Genomic DNA, 23,066 nt, shown 5'->3' with positions numbered 1-23,066 from the left:
TTGCCTCACTTGGGTGAGGCCCTGGGTTCAGTCTCTATGCCTGCCAAAGCAAACCAACAATGACAACAAAAATTCCCATGTGTGATTCTAATAAGAACTGATTGGAAAAAAATAAATAATGTGGTAAAAGAACACTTGAAAAGTCTGTTCCTTTTCCTTCACTAGAAGTCAATGGCAACAAAGTAAAAATAACTATGCAAGAAGGCTCACTTGTTATGGTCTGCTTCTCAGTGCTCTCTGCCTAACTTTCTGGGAATGAGATACCCTCTTCCTTTCTTCCTTTACCTTCCAGGGTTCCATTTTATCACAACACACATACATGTACACAGAGGTACCTAGTCATCACTGACAATGGCAAGAGATGTCATTTTGGCTGGCTTTAAGTAGTAATTTCCAACATAGGTCTGCATTACTGAATTGAACATTGCATTGTAAAGGAAAATAGAACTAATCTACATTTACATAAAACCCTTTATATTAGTTACTGTGGGAGAATATTTAGGACTATGGGCTTTTGAGAGACATATATTTGTTCATTTAGGTGAAAAATAAGGAACATACAATGTGTGGGTGTTAATTCTAGGAAATAAGTAGAAATGTAAGTTCTGTCTTTAAAAATATATTATCAACAATAAAAAACTCAATTTTCTGAGAAATCACAAGAAAAAAAGAAAAATAACTTGCTGAAACACAGTGTTCTGCAGATTTCCAAAAATGGTTAGTTTTGTTTGGGAGTCAGAAAAGGTTTTCTGGAGAAACAGATATGTTGTAGAAGGTTGCTTATTTGTTCCTGGCTGCTCAGCCCCAAAATAATCACACAGAAACTATATTATTTGCAATAATGTTTGGCGAGTAGCTTAAGCATATTTCTGGCTAACTTACAACTTAAATTAACCCATCTCCATTAATCTGTGTATCGCCATGAGGTTGTGGCTTACCAGGTAAAGTTCTGTTGTCTGTCACTGTTGGGGTTATGTGGCTTCTCCCTGACTCAGCCTTCTTTCTCCCAGCATTCAGTTTAGTTTTCCCTGCCTAGCAAAATTCTGCCTTGCTATAGGCCAAAGTAACTTCTTTATTCATTAACCAAAAAAACAACACATATACAGAAGGACCTCCCACAGCACAGATATGTGAGAAAAGCTTTATTATATGAATTGAATACTTCCATATAAAAGCTGTGCAAGTGGATATCAGAATGCTCCAACATGGTCTAGGGAGGAAACACTACCTCTGTAGAAAGAGAATTCCAAAAAAGAGAAAATTTGTTAGGTGCTGAAACACTGGAGGATATGATGGAACCCAGAATTCAAGTGCTGTGAAAGTCAAAAGCTTTCTCAAGATTTCTACAAATTCACAAGTGGCTGCCAGACCACTCTCTTAGCCAGGCTTGATGCCAGGCTCTGACATCTGTAGCTAATGGATTGACATGTCATCCTCCTACCTATTCTTGGCACTGGGTCAAACCAAACCAAAAGAAAGAGAGAAAGAAAAAGAAAGAAAGAAAGAAAGAAAGAAAGAAAGAAAGAAAGAAAGAAAGAAAGAAAGAAGTCATTTCTCCTATTTCCAACAACCTCTCCCATCATGGCAGCTCACAGCAGAATACAATACACAGAAGACTTGGGTGAACAGAGCTGAGGGTTACTTCAGTGGAAACCATATAAATTCAATACCTCCATTCTTAAAAGCTTGCCAGTCACCCCGTCGCTGGACATTTTATGGGATGCTGCACTACCTGTGTCTTCATTGAAATGCCTTACATCATTCCTGTCTTCTTTTTGCTTATCTCTTGCTGTTTTATTTTCCAGAACAATTCAGCTCCTTCTGCCCTTTACTTGAAAAAATTGCTTAAGATCCATCACCCTTTCCCTTGCAAACTCATCAAAATTCTCAGGAGAACAAAACATCTAGCACATCACAAGTGCCACCCTTCACTGGGGATATGTGTGCTCGCATGTGATATTTATTGCTTGCACAGTAAATGAAAGGTGCAGTGAGGATTTTCTTGAGTGCTTTCCTAATATTCTGTGGACTTTATGTAGTCTTAACTGATCTTAGGAAATCATTTTATACCTAAGTGAAATATCTTAAATTCTTATTTAAAGGCTGAATAAATCCATGAACCAAATGTTAAAAAGTCCAGAGAAAAGAACTGGCTGGGTTAAATAGAAAAGATTATGTCTTAAAATATTTCCATATCTGCAACTCTTCTCTTCATTTAATGAAATATTTAAGACTGTTTAAACTCGCTCCAATCTGTAGGGCCACTTAGAGTGTCTCAATAAAATTTTACTGAGTAATCGTTGAAATGCTGTGCTTAACCCAACAGACTTCTGAAATAATCATACCTGCCTTCCAGAGTCCTTGATTCAGGCTTAGTGTGTGCTCAACCATTTGGTTGTTCAATGGTGCAGTCCCACTATGTGCTCACTCATTCACTTAACTCAACCATTAAAGTTTCACTGTGTGCTAGGTTCTTGGACAGTTCCAAGAGTAAAACTAGCAGTAGTATAGATAAAGTCCTGCCTGTCACATCAGCAGCCAAGAGAAACAAGCAATAGATAGTGATAAAGTATACTACTGGTGAGGCTACAGAGTAAAATTATCGAACTCTAATCAATACTTTTTTCCCCCAGTTGGTGGGTTCAAAGTGGGATTGGACCTTCTTGTAGAATTTGAATTCCGTACCACAAGACCCACTGGTGTTCTCTTGGGAATCAGCAGTCAGAAAATGGATGGGCTGGGTATCGAAATGATTGACGAGAAGGTGAGTGGCCGTAGCCCAAACACAGCTCATCCTCTCAGCTCTCTTTTCAGGTCTTGCCAGTTTCTTCATTGCTGGGTCATCACAATCCATGTGTACGTTTATCACCGGAATCCTGTTCACCAGCCTGTACTTCCAATGTGTCAGTTCACACCACAGTTGTTCTGGCCAATTGTGTACCAAGTGTTTAGGGTTACTTGGGTCTTAGTATCATATTCCAAGGACATCCGTTCTCTCTATTCACCTAGTCTGCAAAACTAGTCGTGCAAAAGTAAAGGGGGAGCATCTCCCCAGTGACACTGACCAGCTTCCGAATTTCACTTACAAGCACCCAGATATTTTTCCTAAAAAAGCAAGCATAAATAAGCATTATTAGTTTTTTTTTACAACCAATTATCTAATTTCACAAATTTTCTGATTGGCTCATACATAAGTATTGTACTTTTATTTTTAAATAATATCATGCTTTCATTTCCCACCTTGGGTGCTGGTGTTGCCCAAAAAGAAACATGACAGGGTGGCCTAAAACACACCTTCCTTGCCTCTCCTTTTTGTGTTCCTCAAATCATCCCACAAGCAACATAGAAAAAAATATCCAGGAGCGTAGAGGCAAAAACGATGGACAAGTGAACAGATAGGCCAAACTTTACAGATTTGTCGGATGTTCAAAGCCTACATTCATGATATTGTTTTTAAGTTTCTTTGTTTGCTTGTAACCTTTTACTGTTTACATGGCACTAGGTCGTGTGATTTTTCACCACACTCTTCAGAGATGCAAAATGGCATTTTTAAAAACTCCACTCAGTGTCCTAAACTCTAATATTTACGTTAGTATATGTTTTGCAAGGTTTTCACCTAGCCTTATTAATCTTTTTTAAACAAAATGTTTCTTTCGTCTACCTTGTCAAGTCTTTTGCCAAGCTTAGTAATGTTTTTAATATTTCAGCATGTTCCTTTTCTTCATCAGCTTCAAAAGAATTCTGATGTCTCAAATTTCAGGGACTTTGCCATGTTACTAAAAACAGATTTTTCTCATTTAAACAAGAACTTCTAATCAAGTTCTTCCTTGTTGGGAATTTAACTGGCCTTCTGGCTCAGGTCTTTGGCACCCGTGATTTGAAACTTGCCCAAAAAAGTAATTTATGTAACTCTTAATCCTGTATATAAAATGAAAACCATGAAGGAGAAAGAAAAACACAATTAAAACACCAAAAGTTTAAATTTAAAAGCAATCCTTTAAAGTAAATTTGCAAGTCAATTAACGAGTTACTTTAAGCAATATCTCCTAAGAGAGTTTTGTGAGGTTCACCAAGAACTCTTACCCTCTAAAAAGATGTGTGGCAGAAGCTTTCTGTGTGGATTGGGTTCTTTGTTGTTGTTGTTGAACTCTCTTCAGTGGTTTTTCTGAAATGAGAACCAAGAACACACACCTTCTTTGCTAACACTGGCAATACCTAAGAGCAAAGAACATGGTTTGTCACTGGTTCTCAAGTCTTAAGTTTGCATTTCAACTTTCCTAACTTTCCTCATGTGTGCGTGTGCATGTGCGTGTGTGTGTGTGTGTGTGTGTGTGTATGCTCAAGTGTGCACGTGCATATGCGGACATACGTGTACACGGGCACACATGCATATAATGATGGTCAGAAGATGCTGTGTAGTGCTATCCCGAAGAGCTACCCACCTTACTGTTTGAGACACTATCTGTTGCTAATTTGAAGCACACCAAGCATTGTAGCCTGGCTGGCCAGTGAGCCCCAATCTGCTTCTCTTATGCTGAGATTATGAGCCCATGTCTGACATATCCGGATTTTTCACATGAATTCCGGTGATCAAACTCAAGAACTGCACTTCAACTGTGCCTATTATTTCCACCCTTTGGTGCTGATGTTTTCCACCAAAAAAAAAAAGTAATTTAAAATACACCATCATCCTTACCTCCTTCTTTCCCCCTTATTTCTCAAACCTTTGCATAAACAACAGCGTAAAACATCCAAGAACTCGGAGGCAAGGGTAAGCATATGAACGGAGAAGCAGAACCGAATACCTAAATAAACTAAGTGGTTTTAAGTGCATGTCAAGCGCTTTACTCGCTGAGCTATTTCTCCGGGCTCAACTTTTGTCCAGATTAAAAACAAAATTAAATAGGCCTCAGTTGTGTTCACTCTAGACTCTATTTTCCACTGTGTGGGCTGTGGAGCTCGCCTCTGCTAAAGCCACCTGTGACTGCTCATTTTCCTACTTCCCAGCTTCTGTTCCATGTGGATAACGGCGCTGGCCGATTCACCGCCGTCTATGATGCTGGGATCCCGGGCCATATGTGCAACGGACAGTGGCATAAAGTGACTGCTAAGAAGATCAAAAACCGCCTCGAGCTTGTTGTAGATGGAAACCAGGTGGATGCCCAGAGCCCAAACTCGGCGTCGACATCGGCCGATACAAACGACCCTGTTTTTGTTGGCGGCTTCCCAGGTGAGTGCTGGCTGCTCCAGCAAACATGTCGTTTGCTCCTTATGCTTGTGGTTTTAAACATTTATATTTGTAGAGCCATGTCCAAGAATGTGTACTTAAGGGTGCTTGCTCCACAGCTTTAGAATCTCCTCCCATAAATAACATTTGGCCTCAAATTTCCAGTCTGTAAAATGAGAGGACATTTATTTAAACCACATGGAGCTGAAATTTTCATAATCACCCCCAAAGTTTCATCCAAGGGGAGGCTAAAGCTAAAGGAAATGAATCTGCCTTATAAAATATATAAAGCATTTAATAGCAGTTGAGACCAGAATTGTGGGGCTTTTTTTCTGATTTTAAAATTAATGTATCAGAGGAATCATAAAATTCTGCTGAACTTATTTCCTTCAGTTCTAGAATTCTCCAGGTTAAATGTAGCTAATTTCCCACAAAAGTTATTATAGAGTTTATATTTATATGGCAAAGAAACCAAAGCAATAAATCTGTACAAAAAAAATCCTCTTCAACACATTAAATATGGCACATGAACTACATAGTTACCTAGAGTCCATGAACAAGAGGGGCAAACTGAGCAATGAGGCCACTGTTTCTTCATGACCAACATGTAGACAATACAGACACCTGAAGCGAGCTGCCATCATTTTGAAAGGACAATTTTTGTTCTCCCTTATGCAAAGCTCTTCTGCCTAGGAAGCAAGAAGAGTGTGCAGTATTTAGCACAGTTAGGCAGAGCAAAGGACAGTAGAGGAGATTGACAGTTTCTTTTGATTTTTCTCTTTTAAATTTTATTTCATGGGCATGGATTTTTGGCCTGCATGTGTGTCTGTGAACCATGTGCATGCCTGGTTCCAGAGAAAGATGGCATCAGATCCCCTGGGTCAGGAGTTGCAGACAGTTGGGGTCCCCGAGTGGGTGCTGGGGGTAGGGGTTGGACCAATGGTAGAGTGCCTGTCTAGTGTGCACAAGGTTTCTGGACTGAATCACCAGCACATTTAAGGAAAAAAGGGCAAACCTGAAATCTCTTGTTCTGTCTTTCCAGATGGCCTCAATCAGTTTGGCCTGACCACCAACATTCGGTTCCGTGGTTGCATCCGATCTCTGAAGCTCACCAAAGGCACTGGCAAGCCGCTGGAGGTTAATTTCTCCAAGGCCCTGGAACTGAGGGGTGTTCAACCTGTATCATGCCCAGCTGCCTAATAAAGAGAAGTTCAAGCCCGTAAAGGGTCCATCAAGCAAGTGTATCAAGTTAAACAATATCTTTCCCTATGCATAATAATAAAACTAATGTGTGCACATACATAGAATTCTTTCTGTTTTCAGGTGGTGATAATTCAGACCACAGATTGAACTTTAACTCAAGTTCTCTTTCAAACTTATAAGTATTAAAACAATTATTTCATTCTAAATAATTTCATGTTTTGTGTGATTTTTAAAGATGAAAGGTAAATGACCATAAAATAAATTTGCAACATGCCCTGAAGTCATCATTTTAAAAATGCAATTTGTGGAGGCAACTATAAAAAGAGACAACATCTATGAATACTTTTTTCATGCTCTTCCATGGCTGTTGGCTTTGACTTTATGTTCAAGCCACTGAAAACAAGTGGATTTTGTACTTGTGTTTGGGAGGTAATCAGGTCCTTCAGTCTCTGTGTTTGCAAAAGCATTAGCAAATCATTTCCCTAATCCAAGTTCATTATTAGAACATTTATGGGGCCTTATGAGTGAATACCTTTTCATGCTGAAGGTTGATAGTATAGATCAGATTCAAGGCGGAGAGCTTAATTACTTGATTTTCTTGTTTGATAATGATTTATAGGCTTCCAAAAGAAGCCAGAGCCAAGCGGCAGAATGACAGTGAAGCTCAGTCTCTGCTACTGTAGTGAGATTGTGGACTTTAGGTTTATAAGAGGGAGTTCACAACCTATGCTCAGATGGAGAGAAAGCGAGGAAACAGCATTTGTATTTATCAGGAGGCCATGCACCTGAAACTTCAAAGACATTTCCCCTTGAATCTTCCTGACACATAGTATTACCCAACAAAGTCATTTCCTATAAACAAAACAAAACAAAACAACAAGAGTCCGGGTTGCTTTTTTTCTTTTCTGTATTTTTTTCTGTTCAGTCATCTTCAAAGGGGTGTGGGAACCAAGACTAGCCTGGATTTTATTCATCAAGTTTTAAAGGGAAACATTTCATTTGCCACCTTCAGAAGAAATGGCTGTGATTTGATAATTCAGAACATGTAAAGCAGTGGATCTCAACCTTCCTAAGGGTGTAACCCTTTAATACAGTTCCTCATGCTGTGCTGACCCCCAGCCATCAAATTATTTCCTTGCTACTTTATAAACTGTAATTTTGCTACTGTGATGAATTGTAATGTAAATATCAGATATGTAGGATATCTGATATGCAGTACCTGTGGAAGGGATCACGACCCAGGGGTTGAGAACCACTGATGCAAAAGAACAGAAATCTCAACCCACTAAAGAAATTTGAGCATCAGGAGAGTAATCGATTAGGATGGTGTTATCCGCTAGGGGAACAAAGGTGCTGTTTCCATCTCTGTGATGGCAAATGTACACTTAGCATTTTACCATTAGACAGTGGCTCTGCACAATTTGTCCACATGTTTCTATTATATTCTATTGAAAGCAATTCTCAACCTAAGCTTGGGTTTTAAATCTATTTCCTTGGAGTTAAAAAAGAAAAAACCCTCTTGTGAGACAGCATTCAGTCTAGAGCAGAGGGCTTTTGGAATCTTCCCCTTGAAGAAAATCACCACTATTAAGAAATAATTATCCAAGGAACTTCTGGAGGCATTGCAATCTCTGAATTCAAACTCTACTACAGAGCTACAGTACTAAAAACAGCCTGGTATTGGCATAAAAAACAGACAGGAGGACCAATGGAACCAAATCAAAGACCCAGATATCATTCCACAAACCTATGAACACCTGATTTTTGACAAAGAAGAAAAAAATATAAAATGGAAAAATGAAAGCATGTTCAACAAGTGGTGCTGCATACCTAGATATCAATATATAGAAGAATAAAAATAGGTCCATATCTATCACCATTCACAAAACTCAAGTCTAAATGGATCAAAATCTCAATAAAAAGCCAACCACACTGAACCTCAGAAGAGAAAGTAGGAAGTACACTTGAACACATTGCATTGGCTCAGGAACCAACTTCCTAAATATAACCCCAGTAGCACAGACACTGAGAGAAACAATTAATAAATGGGACCTCCTAAAACTGAAAAGCTCTGTAAAGCAAAGAACACAGTCAGCAAGACAAAATGGTAGCTTACAGAATAGGAAAAGTTCTTCACCAGCCCCACATCAGACAGAGAGCTGATCTCCAAAATATACAAAGAACTCAAGAAATTGGTCATAAAAATAATCTAATAAAAGAAAATGGGGTACAGACCTAAACATAGAACTCTAAACAGAGGAATATAAAATGTCTAAAAATGCTCAACATCCTTAGCCATCAGAGAAATGCAAATCAAAAACAACTCTGAGATTCCATCTTACATCTGTAATAATGGCCAAAATCAAAAACACTGATGACAACTTATGCTGGAGAGGGGTAAGGGAACACTCCTCCATTGCTGGTGGGAGTGCAAACTGGTACAACTACTTTGGATTTCAGTATGGCGATTTCTCAAAAAAAATTAGGAAACAACCTTCCTCAAGACCTAGCAATACCACTTTGGGGTAAAAACCCAAAGGATGCTCAATCATAACACAAGGATGTGTGTTCAAATATGTTCACATCAGCATTGTTTGTCATGGCCAGAAGCTGGAAACAACCTAAATGCCCCTCGACCAAAGAATGAATAAGGATACACAATGGAGTGCTACATAGCAGAAAAAAATAATTACATCTTGAAATTCACAGGCAAATGGGTAGATCTACAGAACATCATATTGAGTGAGGTAACCTAGACCCAGAAAGATAAATATAATATGTACTCACTCATAAGTGGCTTATAGACATAAAACAAAATATGTGACCTACAGTTCAACAATCCCAGAGAACCTAGACAACAAAGAGGACCCTAAGAAAGACATACATGGATCTAATGTACGTGGGAAGTAGAAAAAGACAAGATCTCCTGAGTAAATTGGGAGCATGGGGACCACGGGAGATGGTAGGAAGGGAGGGGTAAGGAAGGAAGTGGGAAGTAGAAAAAAATATATAGCTCAAAAAAAAAACAATTTTAAAAATATATAAAGTCAAAAAAGAAATAAGTATTTGCTATAGAGATTTGCATTGGTATGGATCTTGGTTTATTAATACAAATAAGGTCAATTTTGTTATATGTATATTTCTGCTCTTGATTAAGGTATTGTGTTTGAGCAGCTCATTTAAAAATGTAATGTGTAATTAAGAAATATAGGTTAATAGATAATCATTTATAATAGTTAAACCTGTAGTCATGTTAGGTGTTCTAAATGTACAGATATGTATTTCAAGTGGATAGGCATTCTTCAAACCTTTTAAAGACCTCAGAACATGGTGTTTAAAATGTTTTAAAAACTTGGGACTTTTCATGTCAGTGAAACATCTATCCTGGCAACACCAAGCTACTTCAAGAGGAAGATGGGCAACAAAGATGCTCATTATTGAGTTTGTTAGGCATTTGTGTAAGAAACTGCTCTTGCCTGGATTGCTGGTTGCTATGATGTATGAACTGGACATGCAGGACCCACAGAGAAAGACTGTTGAACTTGCTTAAAGCTGAGACGGTCCTTAGGGGTTCCTGCTTCATAAAAGAGTTTGCAGACATTCTGGAGGCCACAGAAAAAAGTGACTGACAAACTGCTAATATAGGCAGAACTGTCTTTGAAATTTTCTGCTTTGGGGAAAAGTCTGTTAGATACTGTGGGCCTGTAGGCTGAATATGGATGTCCCAATGGTACAGAAGAACTTTGGGTGACTGTCCAGGCAATGAGATATCCCTGTCAATTCTAGAGTTTTGAAAGTTGCTTACAATGCACTTCCTGTTTACTTAGGTAATATTATATCCTTCTTCAGTCTCTGATTGAATTGAAGAATATATAGTTATAGTTTTCCTTAGTTATGATAAAAGATAAAGTAGATATAAATATTGTAACTGTAATTCTTTCTTGATACCTGTTTTGTTATATGTAATTTTCCTATGTTAAAGTTAAAACCTTCCTTCTTATTTAAACAGAAAAAGAGAGCTGATGTGAGATTCCCTTCTGTAAGCTGTGAATACTATTGGTTAATAAAGAAACTGTCTTAGACCTGTGATAAGGTAGAGTAGAGCTAGTCAGGGAAAACTAAAATGAATGCTGGAAGAAAGGAGTCAGAGTCAAAGGGAACCCATGGAGCCACCAACAGAGACAGACATGCTAAAACCTTGCCAGTAGGCCATGAGCCCCTTGATAAAATATAGAATAATGGAGATGATTTAATTCTAGATGTATGAGCCAGTTAGCAATATACTTAAGTAACTGCCCAAGCAGTGATTTAATTAATACAGTTTCTGTGTGGTTATTTCTGGAGTCTGGGCAGCTGGGAAACGAACAAGTGGCCTCCCTACGACAAGTATCCTGCACGTCAACTGAATTTTCTACTATTTCTAAATTTACTACTATTTCTAAAATAGTAGAACTAAATTTCTACTATTATCATGACCTTGGCTAATTCCAAACACATAAAAAAATCTGTATTGAATCTAGTTGCCTCTACAACTAGAGCCTTTAAGCCATTAAACTATTTGAAATTCAATGTGTCTTGAAAATGCAACCATTACTTCTGCAGTAGGTTTATTCTGGATACTGGACAAGATAAACATGAATAAAGATGCTTTCCTTAAATTAAAAAAAGGTTCCATTTTTCCCCTCAAGTTCTGCTCAGGATGATACATAAATTTGAAAGCTAAGGTGTATGATTGACATTCCTATCAGAAGCAAGTCCTGCTGAAGTCAATTCTAGATAAGTGCTTTGGAAGGGGAGGGCTCAAAATGTCCTTTGAGATGAATGCAGTGCCTCCTGATTCCAGGCAGACATTAAAAATTGCATAGGTACACTAACAAACAAAAGAATTATATATGAATTTTGTCCAATACCAATTAAGAATAACCCTTAGTAGGGTCCTTGCACACACACACACACACAGACAGACACACACAAGTTTCCAACTGAGTCTAATGTATGATGGAGAATGAAAATCTCAAGCCTCTTGCCATCTCTATATTTCATTAGGAGGAACTGAAGGGTATCCTGAAGTGTGACAGTCTGCTCAAAGCCCCACATTAGCTATGTTTTCCAATGTGGTCCCAGAAAAGTTGTTTGAGGCAAAATCCACTCTATCAGTCTTTGGGTAGATTTCTCTCACCCTAGAATTATACCACAGGGTAGACCCTTGATGATGCATGTGTAGAGCTTATTTAGATTTTAAAATCAAAAATAAATTTTATGAAAAACAGAAGCTTCTCTACCATACTTTAATTTCTCACCTCAAACATCAAATTAATATTTATCCCAAAATAAGTTAAATTTTTCCCTTTCAGTCCTTCTCGGCAATTTCCTCACCCTCTGTCATATGCAGCAATCATGAAGAAAGGTGAAGAGTCTTCATTTATTTCCAGACATTCACTCCTACCAGATTGTCAGTCTTTCCTTTTTTAAGATGCTTGGCACTTTAAAAGAAAAAAATAAAAACATTTGTGAGGGTCTTTTATGGAAGTTACCATGGTAAATAGCACCAAGAACGGAAAAATACAAACAAGAAAAGACAAACCTTAACCCCAAATCACCAGCACACTGACAAACTCTCCCAGCTTCAATTAGCAGTTGTAAAAATTGTAACTATTGTCTCCCATTTTCATTTAGTCTATTGTCCCCAACTACAAAGCCCTTCTAGATTTTCTACTTCACAAAAGAAAAGACGATTTTAACAAATTGAAATCTTCTGATTTTATGGAGATTTTATTGGACTTATTTATGTATAAAACTGGTAAGTATTATTAACATAAATATGAAACAAATCATAAAGTTTTGCAAGTGTGGAGTCATTTTTACAACCACCTGCAAATGTCATAGTGCTGGGAAACTTTTCTTATCTTGTTTCTTTTTATTTTTTTTTTCTGTTTAGTCAGTAGAGATATGTGAACACATTAAAATCCAGTTTCCTCATTTGCTTGTCCAAAAGGCACCCAAAGGAAAAGGCTACCAGGCCTGGGTGCTGAACTCAAGCATTATCTTAGAATCTGGATAGTGGTAAGATTCACTGTTTAACATTTGCACCAGTTACCTAAGTGGGAATGTCATCTGTGTCCATTAGTGAGATGGGAATATTAGGGGTGGAACTGTCCTCACAAAATTCATGTGCAATCCTAATGCCCAACTCCGCACATGACTGATTTTGGAGATAGACCCTATGATGTGTAATTCCCTTCTGTATGCTGTGAATACCATTGGTTAATAAAGAAATTGTTTGGGGCCTGTGATAGGGTAAAACAGAGCTAGGCAGGGGAAACTAAACTGGGTTCTGGGAGAAAGAAGGCAGAGTCAAGGAGAAACCATGTAGCCCTGCTGGAGACAGATGTCAGAACTTTACCCGGTAAGCCATAGCCTCATGACAATACACAGATTAATGGAGATTGGTTAATTTAAGGTATGTTTTAGCCAGAAATTGCTTAAACTATTGACCAAACAGTATTGCAAATAATATGGCTTCTGTGTGATTATTTTGGGAGAAATATAAAATATCCAGTCAATAAATAGTTCAATTAACTGAACAGAAAGTTGAAGTGTTCAACATCTTTAGCTATCAGAGAAATGTAAATTAAGACACTTTGAAATTTTACCTTTCCCCAGGCAGAATGGCTATCATCAAGAAAACAGATGAGGTTTTCTCCTACAATCCCAATGTCCCAGTTCCATCTTCAATCCTATAGCAGACTAGTTGCTATGGCCTCCATTTCCTCTCTGCACCTATTTCCAGCAGACGATCCATATCATATCCTACATTGCTTCTCCTTCGCCCCATTCCTTTGTGTTAGCTACCAATTTCTGCAGTCACTGCCTGAAAACTCATGGCCTTGCTGGTCAGAGAATTAGGTAGAGTATCTACACTCTCCTTTCTGTTCTCTAGCTCCAGTTACCCAGTCTTTTCCCAACTTTGTAGCAGGCCACCTGATTTGATCCCTATTTCCTATTTTCCCCCATTCCCAGAGGTCTACAAAGATCCTGAAAGCATATTCTGTCTTCTGTCCTCCTGAGGACCCTCTCAACTTTCTTCTTCTAAACCATCCATATTCCTAAGTATCAGCTCCCAATATCTAGAAACATGATCTAACTGCGACCTCCTGGGGCCACACCTGGCAGAATCTCAGAAGCATTCCCTTCAAGACAATACACTCTTCTAAGAACCACAGAGGGCAACTGCTGTGGAATAATCCTCTTGTACACTGTAAAGATTTGTCACTTGAATTGGCTTAATAAAGCAGTGACTGGCCAGTAGCCAGGCAAGAAGTATAGGCATGGCAACCAAACTAAGGATGATGGAAAAGAGAAGGGCAGAGTGAAGTGATGCCTGCCAGATTCAGAGAGAACAAAGTGGGCATGCTGTACTGAGAAAAGTTACTTCCATGTGGCAGAATTAAATAGGGAATATTAATTAACTTAAAATGTAAGATCTAGTTAATAAAAAGCCTGAGTTACTGGCCAAGCATTTTTAAGTAATATTAGCCCCTGAGTCAATTACTTTGGGAGCTGCCAGTTACTGGGAATGAGCAGCTCCAAGACAGGAAACTTCCACTTAAGGGCAACAGAAACCAAGGAATGGAATACCCAGCAGACAAAGACTAGACCAGATATCATCACCTAGAATTAAAATCAGTCCAACCCTACCCAGATGCACAGATGCTAGAATAAAAACACAATAGTCAAGATATGTCTGCACTAGCACCCAGCAAACACTACTACAATAGACCCTGAGAAATGCATATAGCTGCAACACAAGACAAGGATTTCGAAATGGTTATCGTGAATATGCTCAAGGACCTTAAAGGGGATATAAATTACTCCATTAATGAAAACACAAACAGTAGAATGAAATGAAGAAGACAATTCAAGACATGAAAGTGGAAGTATAATAAGCAAATAAAACACCAAGTGAGGCGAAACTGAAATAATAAATATAGGAACTCAAAAAACAAACTCAGAGGCAAGCTTCATGAACAGAATACAACAGATGGGAGAGAGAATCTCAGGCATTAGAGACAAAATAGAAGAAATGGATACATCGGTCAAAGAAAATGTTATTCTAAAAAAAGAAAAATTGGAGAGATCTAGTGTTAATAACTAGCATACCTGAGAGCTCTAGGACCAAAAGAAGCAATTACATATAAAAAGAGTAGATTGAAAGAAGTAATTAAATTCAGAGCTAAAATCATTAAAGTAAAAAGACACAAATTTAAAAAACAATAAAAATATCAATGAAACAAAGATTTGGTTCTTCAAGAAAATCAGTAATACTGATAAACCCTTAGCTGAATAACAAGAGGGCTGAAAGAGAGATGATTTTAATTTTATAGAAGTAATGGGGAACATAAAAGAGACACCAAGAAAATCCAGAGAATCATAAAGACATAATTTAAAGCCTGTACTCCCCAAATTGGAAAATATAAAAGAAATAGATAATTTTCTCTATATATACCACTTACTAAAATCAAATCAAGATCAAATAAGCAATTTAAACAAACCTATAATCCCCAATGAAATATAAGCAGTAATTAAAAGTCTACCAACCAAAAAAGGCCAGGGCCAGATGGTTTTAGTACAAAATTCTACCACACTTTCAAAGAAGAGTTAATGCCAATACTCTTGAAATTATTCTTATAAAATAGAAACGGAGGGAACATTGCCAAATTATCTTTAAGAGGCCACAGTTTCCATGATGCCTAAAGCATATAAAGACCACCCACCCAAAAGAAAGTAAATTAGATCAATATCCTTCATGAACATAGATATAAAAATTCTCAACAAATTACTTTCAAATAGAATCCAAGAACACAACAAAAAGGTCATCCACCATGATCAATGAAACTTCATTCCAGAGATGCAAGGATGGTTTAACTTACATAAATCAATAAATGTAATCTAATATATAAACAGACTGAAAGCCAACAACAATATGATTGTCTCATTAGATGGAGAAAAAGTCTTTGACAAAACCCAACAATCCTTCATGAAAAATCCTGGAGAGACTAAGGATATAAAGGGGGTATTAAAAAAAAATAGAGGCAATTCACAGAAAGCCCACAGCCAACATTAACTGAACAGAGAGAAACTCAAAGGCTTTCACCAACATCTCAAACAAGACAAGGTTTTACACTTTCTCCATATCTATTCAATACAGTACTTGAAGTCTTAGAGAGATAAAACAACAGAAGGAGATCAAGAAGATGCAAATAGAAAGGGAAGACATCAAAGTATCTCAAATTGCAGATGATATGATTGTGTTTGCATGGATGATCCTAAAAATTCTACTGAAAATCACCTACAGAAGATTAACATTTTCAAGAAAGTAGATGGATACAAAATTAACAAATGAAAATCGGTACCATTCCTATATGCAAATGACAAATGGACTGAAAAAAGATCAGAGAAACAATACCTTAACAATAACCTCCAAAAATAAGTATTTTAGGGTATCTCTAACAAAGCAAATGAAAGACTTATATGATTAAAAATTTCAAAACATTGAAGAAAGAAATTGAAAAAGGTATCAGAAGATGGAAGGATCTCCCATGCTCATGCATGAGTAGAATTGATCTAGTGAAAATGACCGTCCTACCAAAAGCATGCTACAGATTCAATGCAATTCACATCAAAATTCCAACATAATTCTTCACAGAACTTGGGGTTGGTGACAATTTTTTCCCATTCTGCAGGCTGTCGTTTTGTCTTGTTGACCATGTCCTTTGCTTTACAGATGCTTTTCAGTTTCAAGAGGTCCCACTTAGTAATTGTTTCTCTCAGTGTTTGTCCTACTGGGGTAATATTTAGGAAATGGTCTTTTATGCCAATGCATTCAAGCATACTTCCCACTTTCTCTTCTATGAGGTTCAGTGTGGCTGGCTTTATGTTGATGTCTTTAATCCATTTGGACTTGTGCATAGTTTTGTGCACAGTAACAGATATGAATCTATTTTCATTCTTCTACATGTTGATATCCAGTTATGCCAACACCATTTGTTAAATATGCTTTCTTTTTTCTTTTTGATACTTTTTGCTTCCTTGTCAAAAATCAGGTGTTCAAAGGTGTGTGGGTGAATATCTGAGTCTTTGATTCGGTTCCATTGGTCCTCCTGTCTGTTTTCAGTACTGTAGCTCTGTAGTAGAGTTTGAAGTTAAGGATTATGACACCTACAGAAGTTCTTTTATTATACAGTATTGTTTTGGCTATCCTGGGTGTTTTGCTTATCCATATGAATTTGAGTACCATTCCTTTGAGGTCTATGAAGAATTTTGTTGGGGTTTTGATGGGCATTACATTGAATCTATAGATTGGTTTTGGTAAGATTGACATTTTTACTATGTCAATTCTAATGACTCAAGAGCATGGGAGATCTTTCAACTTTCTAGTGTCTTCTTCAATTTCTTTCTTCAAATATTTAAAGTTCTTGTCATACAAGTTTTCCACTTGCTTGGTTAGAGTTACTCTGAGATATGTTGTGCTATTTGTGGCTATTGTGAAGGGTGATGTTTCTCTGATTTCTTTCTTAGCCCATTTATCATCTGTCTTCACAGAATTTAAAAGTACAATTTTCAGCATTTATGGGAACACACACACACACATTCACAAAGCCCAGGATAATTAAAACACTCATGAATAATAAAAGAACTGCTAGAGACATCATTGCCCCAAAACTAAAATTGTACTACAGAGCTATAATACTGAAAAATAGTATGATAGTGGTGCAAAAACCGATACACTGATCACTGAAATAGCACTGAAACCTAAACATAAATCCACACTTTTATGAACAAATGATTTTTGATAAAAAAAAAAGCCAGAACTACATGCTAGAGAAAAAATAAAAAAAATAAATTTTCAACAAATGGTTCTGTTCAAACAGAATGACTGCATGTAGAGGAATACAAATTGACCATACTTAATCACCCTGCACAAAACTTAACTCCAAATGGATCAAAGACATCAGCATAAATTCAGAGGCAATGAATCTGATAGAACAGGAAGTATAGGGAACAACCTTGAACTTATTTGCACAAATAAAGAGTTTCCTAAAAGAACACCATTAGCACAGGCACTAAAGAACAAAAATTTGTAAAGGAAACCTCATGAAACTGAGCATTTTCTGTATGGCAAAGGATACCATCATTCAGACAAAGTGGCAAACTACAGAATGGAAAAGGGTGTACTAAGGAGGCCATTTGTTCATTTCCCAACTGCCCAGACTCCCAAAATAACTACATGGAAACTGTATTAATTAAATCACTGCTTGGCCAATTACTTAAGCATGTTGCTAGTGAGCTCTTACATCTAGAACTAATCCATCTCCATAATTTTATATTTTACAATGAGGCTTGTGGCCTACCAGTAAGGTTTCAGCATGCCTGTTTCTGCCAATGGCTCCATGGCTTCTTCCCTGACTCCTTCTTTCTTCTCCCAGCATTCAGTTTAGTTTTTCCTGCCTAGCTCTGTTCTACCATATCAGGTCAAGCCAGTCTTTTTATTAACCAATAGTATTTATAGCATACATAGAGTAATCCCACATCAAAAAGGAGTCTGCCAACTACACATCTAATAGAAGAATAATATCCAAAATATATAAAATAATAAAAAAAAACTGGACATTAAAAGAAAACATAACCCAATTAAAAACTGGATAACAGTTCTAAACAGAATCCTCAAAAGTTGAAATTCAAATGGCTGGAAACACTTAAATATTCAAAATCAGGAAAATGCAATCAAAACTACACTTCAAAATTTCATCTTATATCAGTCAGAATGACCAAGATCAATAATATAAATGACAACTCATGCTGGTGAATATGTGGAGTAAAAGAAACACTCATCTCTTACTGGTAGGACTGAAAACTTTATAACCACAATAGAAATCAGTGTGGCAGTTCCACAGGAAGATGGGAATCAATTTACATCAAGATCAACCTATGCTGTTCCTGGGTATGTACCCAAAGGAAGTGTCATCCTACTAAAAAAAACATTTCTTCCACCATGTTCATTGCTACTCTATTCATATTACCCAGAAATCAAAAACAACCTAAATTCCATCAACAGATAAATGGAGAAATAAAATGTGATTCAGTTACACAATAGAATATTATGCAACCATTGAATAAAATGAAATTTGCATGAAAATTGCATGATGCTAGAAAAAAAATCATCCTGATTGATGTAACAGAGCCAGAAAGACAAATATGGTAGGTATTTTCTTGTATATGGATATTAGCTGTTAAGTCATTGTATCTTGATCCAAACTACAATCCATATATGTTAGTTAGGGTTTCTATTGATGTGAAGAAACATCATGACCATCACAACTCTTATAAAAGAAAACATTCAATTGGGGATGGTTTACAGTTTTAGAGGTTTAGTTCTTTATCATCATGGTGAGAAGCATGACAGTATGCCGGCAGACATGAAGTTGGAAAAGGAACTGAAAGTTCTATATCTTGATCCACAGACAACAGGAAGTAATCTGTCCTTTGGGACATGGCTTGAGCATATATGAGAGCTCAAAGCCCAACTCCACAATGACACACTTCCTCAAACAAGGCCACACCCACTCCAACATGGCCATGCCTAATAGTGCCACTCCCTATGGCCAAGCATTCAAACACATGAGTCTATGGGAGCCATACCAATTCAAACAACCACCTTCCACTCCCTGGTCCTCGTAAACTTGTAGTGACAGCCTGATGCAAAATGCATTAAGTACAACTTTAAAAGTCCTCATAGTTTATCAGTATCAGCAATGTTTAAAAGTTCAAAGTTCAAAGTCTCTTCCAAAATTCATGCAATCTTTTAACTGCAATCCTCTGTAAAATCAACATCAAAGACCAGATCAAATACTTCCCACATATAATGGCATAGGATGTACTTTACTGTTTCAAAATGGAGGACAGGGAAGATAGTGAGGAAAAACTGGAGCAAAAATAATCTAGGCAAACTCCAATCTCTGCATCTCCATGTCTAATATCAACGTGCTCTTCAGATCTCCAGCTCCTTTCTGTTTTGTTGGATATAACACAATTTTTTCTCTTGAGCTGGTTCCATTCCCAGTTAGAAGTTTTCCTTGGCAGGTATCTCATGACTCTGATACCTACAAAATTTTGAGTTCTCCATAGCTCACCTCCATAGCTTCACACAATAGCCCCTCCAGACTTCTATTTAGGGACACCCCTGACACATGCCTGGCATCAGTAGCATTCCTTAGTCTTGGAGGGAGATTCCATAATCCCTTTCTTATGTCCTTAGTTCTAAACCAGAACCATGTGACTCAGACTGTCATGTTCTGCTGTTTGCTCATGCTGGACATGCCTCTCTTGTTAAATTACATCTTCCCCAAATTCCTATTGGTTTCCTTCACTACCTAAGCTGGCTATCCTGAAACTCAATCTATTGACCAGGTTGGCCTCAAACTCAGAGATTTGCCTGCCTCTGCCTTCTGAGTACTGGGATTACAAGTGTCTACCACCACATCTGAACCTAAGGTGTTCTTTATAATTCATTTTCGCAAGTTGGAAGCTTATCTGTGAAGGGTCTTGCCATGAGGTTACCATTCTCATTATTCCATTTTTCCTTTATTCCATTTTCTCCTTGAACATGGGATTTAGATCCTTTCTACTTTCTTGTGTCCCTTTTCCAGTCAAATTGTACATTTTATATTTTTTTCTTGTTCTGCTTGCTTCTTTTCATTATAGATCTGTATAGGAATTGCTACTAATAACTCTGTGACAGAGTCAATACTAGGCTGTTTTGACATTTTATCTGCCACTGGAATAAATCCAAAGCTATTCACTTTAGTCTCAGACAAACTTTTTAGAAAAGGGCAAAACACAGCCACTTTCTGGTGGGGAAAGTTTTTTTTGTCTATGTGTTGTTTTATAGGTTAATGAGTAAATAAACTGCTTTGACCTACTGCAAGACAGAACAGAGTGAGGCAGAAAAAACTAAACTGAATGCTGGGGAAAGAAGGTGAAGTAGTGAGACACCATGTAGTTTCCAGAGGGAAAAGATGTGAGCTACCAACTGTAACCTTGCTGGTAGACCAAAAGCCTCATAGTAAAATATAAAATAATGGAAATAGGTTAAAATAAGGTGTAAGAAATAGCCAATAGGAATCTAGAGCCAATAGGCCAAGCAGTGATTTAAATAATATAGTTTCTGTGTGGTTATTGTGGGTCTGAACTGCTGAGAACAAACAAGTGACTTTTTACAACAGATTGGCAACCAACTTGGGGCTGACTACATCCATGTAAAAATGTAAAAAAGCTTGGAAAAAATTATAGACACAAAAAAACACAAAGTTTAGCTGCATTTTTTTCAGCTGGTGGCATGCCACAGCTCCCGTAAGAGAGGTCTTCCTGATTCAGCAGTAGGAAAAAAACCCACACAGTTTCAAATTGGCATCTTCCTGGCCCTTGCTGCCAGCATGAATTTTGGCTGTTTCAGGAGGCCAAGCATTTAAATGGGGTTTGTGAGCAGCATGTTACAAACTGTTTAATGGTGCATTATAGACCTGCTACATACTTAAAACTAGGGCTATATACATGGCTCACAGAGGCAGTAAATATGCCTCTGCCATGTTGGACTGGGCAGAACAAGCAGACAGGGCCATGTTGGTCCTAGCTATGCCCACTTAGCATTTAAAAAAAGGAAGTAAAGCTTCTGGTCAAAAAAAATTAAAAGGGGAAATGGTATGGGAAGTCCTTCTGTCTATGTGTTGCTTCTACTAGTTAATGAATAAAGAAACTGCTTTGCCTATAGCAAGGCAGAACAGAGATAGGTGGGGAAAACAAAACTTAATGCTGGGAGAGAAAAATGTAGACTTGTGAGGTGCCATGTAGCCACTAGAGGGGAAAGATGTGAGCTATCAATTGAAATCTTGCCAGTAGGCCATGAGCCTCATGGTAAAATATAAAATAATAGCAATGGGTTAAATTAAGATGTAAGAAGTAGCCAATTAGAGTCTAGAGCTAATAGGCCAAGCAGTGATTTAAATAATATAATTTCTGTGTGATTATCTTGGGTCTGAGCTGCCAGGAAAGAACAAGTGACTTTTCACAACAACTTTTTTCACCAAAATATCACAAGAACAATTTCTAGGCAACATATTAAAATCTCTCCACTGAAACATCTTGATCTAGGCCATCACAGTTCAAATCATCCTCAACACCAATGTTTTCAATGTTCCTACTAGGATGGCTTCAACCACTACACCATATATAAACACAGAGGTTATATGTAGAATGAGGGACTTTGAAAGAGGTACAGATCTCCCTAGAAAGATGAAGTAGAATAAATAGTTCTGGATGGTCAGAGAGGGGTAAGGACTGCAATGAGAAGATCAAGATGAGGAGGGGGAAAAGAAAATGAGAGGGAATACAGTGACAGACAGCTAAAACAAAGGGCCATTGCAGTGGTTTATGGAAACTTAATGCAGTAACAGCTACTCTCAGCCTGTGGGTTTCAACCCATTAATGGGCCAAATGACCCTTTCATAGGATTTGCATATCAGATATCCTGCATATCAGATATTTGCATTATGATTCAAATAGAAGCAAAGTTATAGTTATGAAGTAGAACAAAATAATCTTATGGTTGGGGTCACTACAACATGAAGAACTGTATTAAAAAATCACAGCATTGGGAAGGTTGATAACCAGAGCAGCAGATGCTTCCTAAAATAAATACAAATATGAAGGGAATCTAAATTAAATTACCAAATAAGAGGTGAGTGTTTCACAGAGGGGCTGCTTGTTCTTCCCAGCTGCCTGGCTAGCTTGGCCCCAAAATAATCACACAGGAACTGTATTAATTAAATCACTGCTTGGCCCATTAGCTCTGACTTCTTATTGGCTAACTATAACATCTTAGTTTAACCCATTTCTAGTAATCTGTATATCACCACAAGGTCATGGCCTACTAATAAAGTTTCAGCACATCTATCTCCAGCAGGAGTGGCTTCATGGTGTCCCCCTGACTCCTTTTTCCTCCCAGAATTCAGTTCCATCTTCCCTGCCTACCTAAGTTCTTTCCTATCAATAGGCCAAGACAGTTTTTTTTATTCATTAATGGTAATCACAGCACACAGAGGGGACTCCCACATCACCACCCCTTTTCTGTTTAAATAAAAAGGAAGGTTTTAACTTTAACATATAACAAAACAGTTATCAAGTGAGAATTATGGTTATATTTATTTTTTATCATAACTAAGGAAAACTATAACTATAAACTCTTCAACTCCATCAAAGACTCCAGAAGGATAAGATATTACCTAAGTAAACAGAAAATACTTTGGAAGCAACTTCCAAAATTCTAGAATTTACAGAGACATCTCATTGCCTGGACAGTCACCAAAAGTTGTTCTATACCATTGGGGCATCCAATCTTCAGTCCACAGGCCCATAGTATCCAGCAGACTTTCCATGAAGTAAGAAATTTCAAAGACAGTTCAGTCACTTTCTTCTGTATACTGTAGAATGTCTTGCAGATTCTTTCATGAAGCAGGGAACCTGAAGGCAAGTTTAGGAGTCATTTCTTTGTGGGTCCTGCATGTCTGGTTAAGTAGTCCAT

General features: G+C 37.5%; 1 protein-coding gene and 1 long non-coding RNA gene across 5 annotated transcripts in view; one reads left to right on the top strand and one right to left on the bottom strand.

Annotated features, from left to right (window-relative positions):
* The window catches only part of Lama2 (laminin subunit alpha 2), a 594,199-nt gene extending 587,560 nt beyond the window's left edge, over window positions 1-6,639 (top strand). For both annotated transcript variants that reach the window (XM_038339597.1, XM_038339596.1), the window contains 3 exons: window positions 2,634-2,764; window positions 5,008-5,230; window positions 6,270-6,639. In XM_038339597.1, the coding sequence (XP_038195525.1) occupies window positions 2,634-2,764; window positions 5,008-5,230; window positions 6,270-6,427 (512 nt within the window). In that variant the 3' untranslated portion in view covers window positions 6,428-6,639. The remainder of the gene's footprint in view (window positions 1-2,633; window positions 2,765-5,007; window positions 5,231-6,269) is intronic.
* LOC119820892 overlaps window positions 1,128-23,066 on the bottom strand; it is a 74,849-nt gene continuing 52,910 nt past the window's right edge. The window contains exons 2-6 of one of the 3 annotated variants that reach the window (XR_005286545.1): window positions 11,731-11,913; window positions 6,243-6,423; window positions 5,771-5,916; window positions 4,084-4,165; window positions 1,128-3,105 (exon numbers count right to left, since the gene is read on the bottom strand). This is a non-coding gene — a long non-coding RNA (uncharacterized LOC119820892). Of the gene's footprint in view, window positions 3,106-4,083; window positions 4,166-4,731; window positions 5,394-5,770; window positions 5,917-6,242; window positions 6,424-11,730; window positions 11,914-23,066 lie in introns of those variants that run through there. The other 2 variants (XR_005286544.1, XR_005286546.1) reach the window with 2 other exon arrangements.

This window comes from Arvicola amphibius, chromosome 8, assembly GCF_903992535.2.
Source record: "Arvicola amphibius chromosome 8, mArvAmp1.2, whole genome shotgun sequence".
NCBI lineage: Eukaryota > Metazoa > Chordata > Mammalia > Rodentia > Cricetidae > Arvicola > Arvicola amphibius.
The sequence above is the reverse complement of the archived record's forward strand: the minus strand, read 5'-3'. Positions and strand labels throughout refer to the sequence as shown.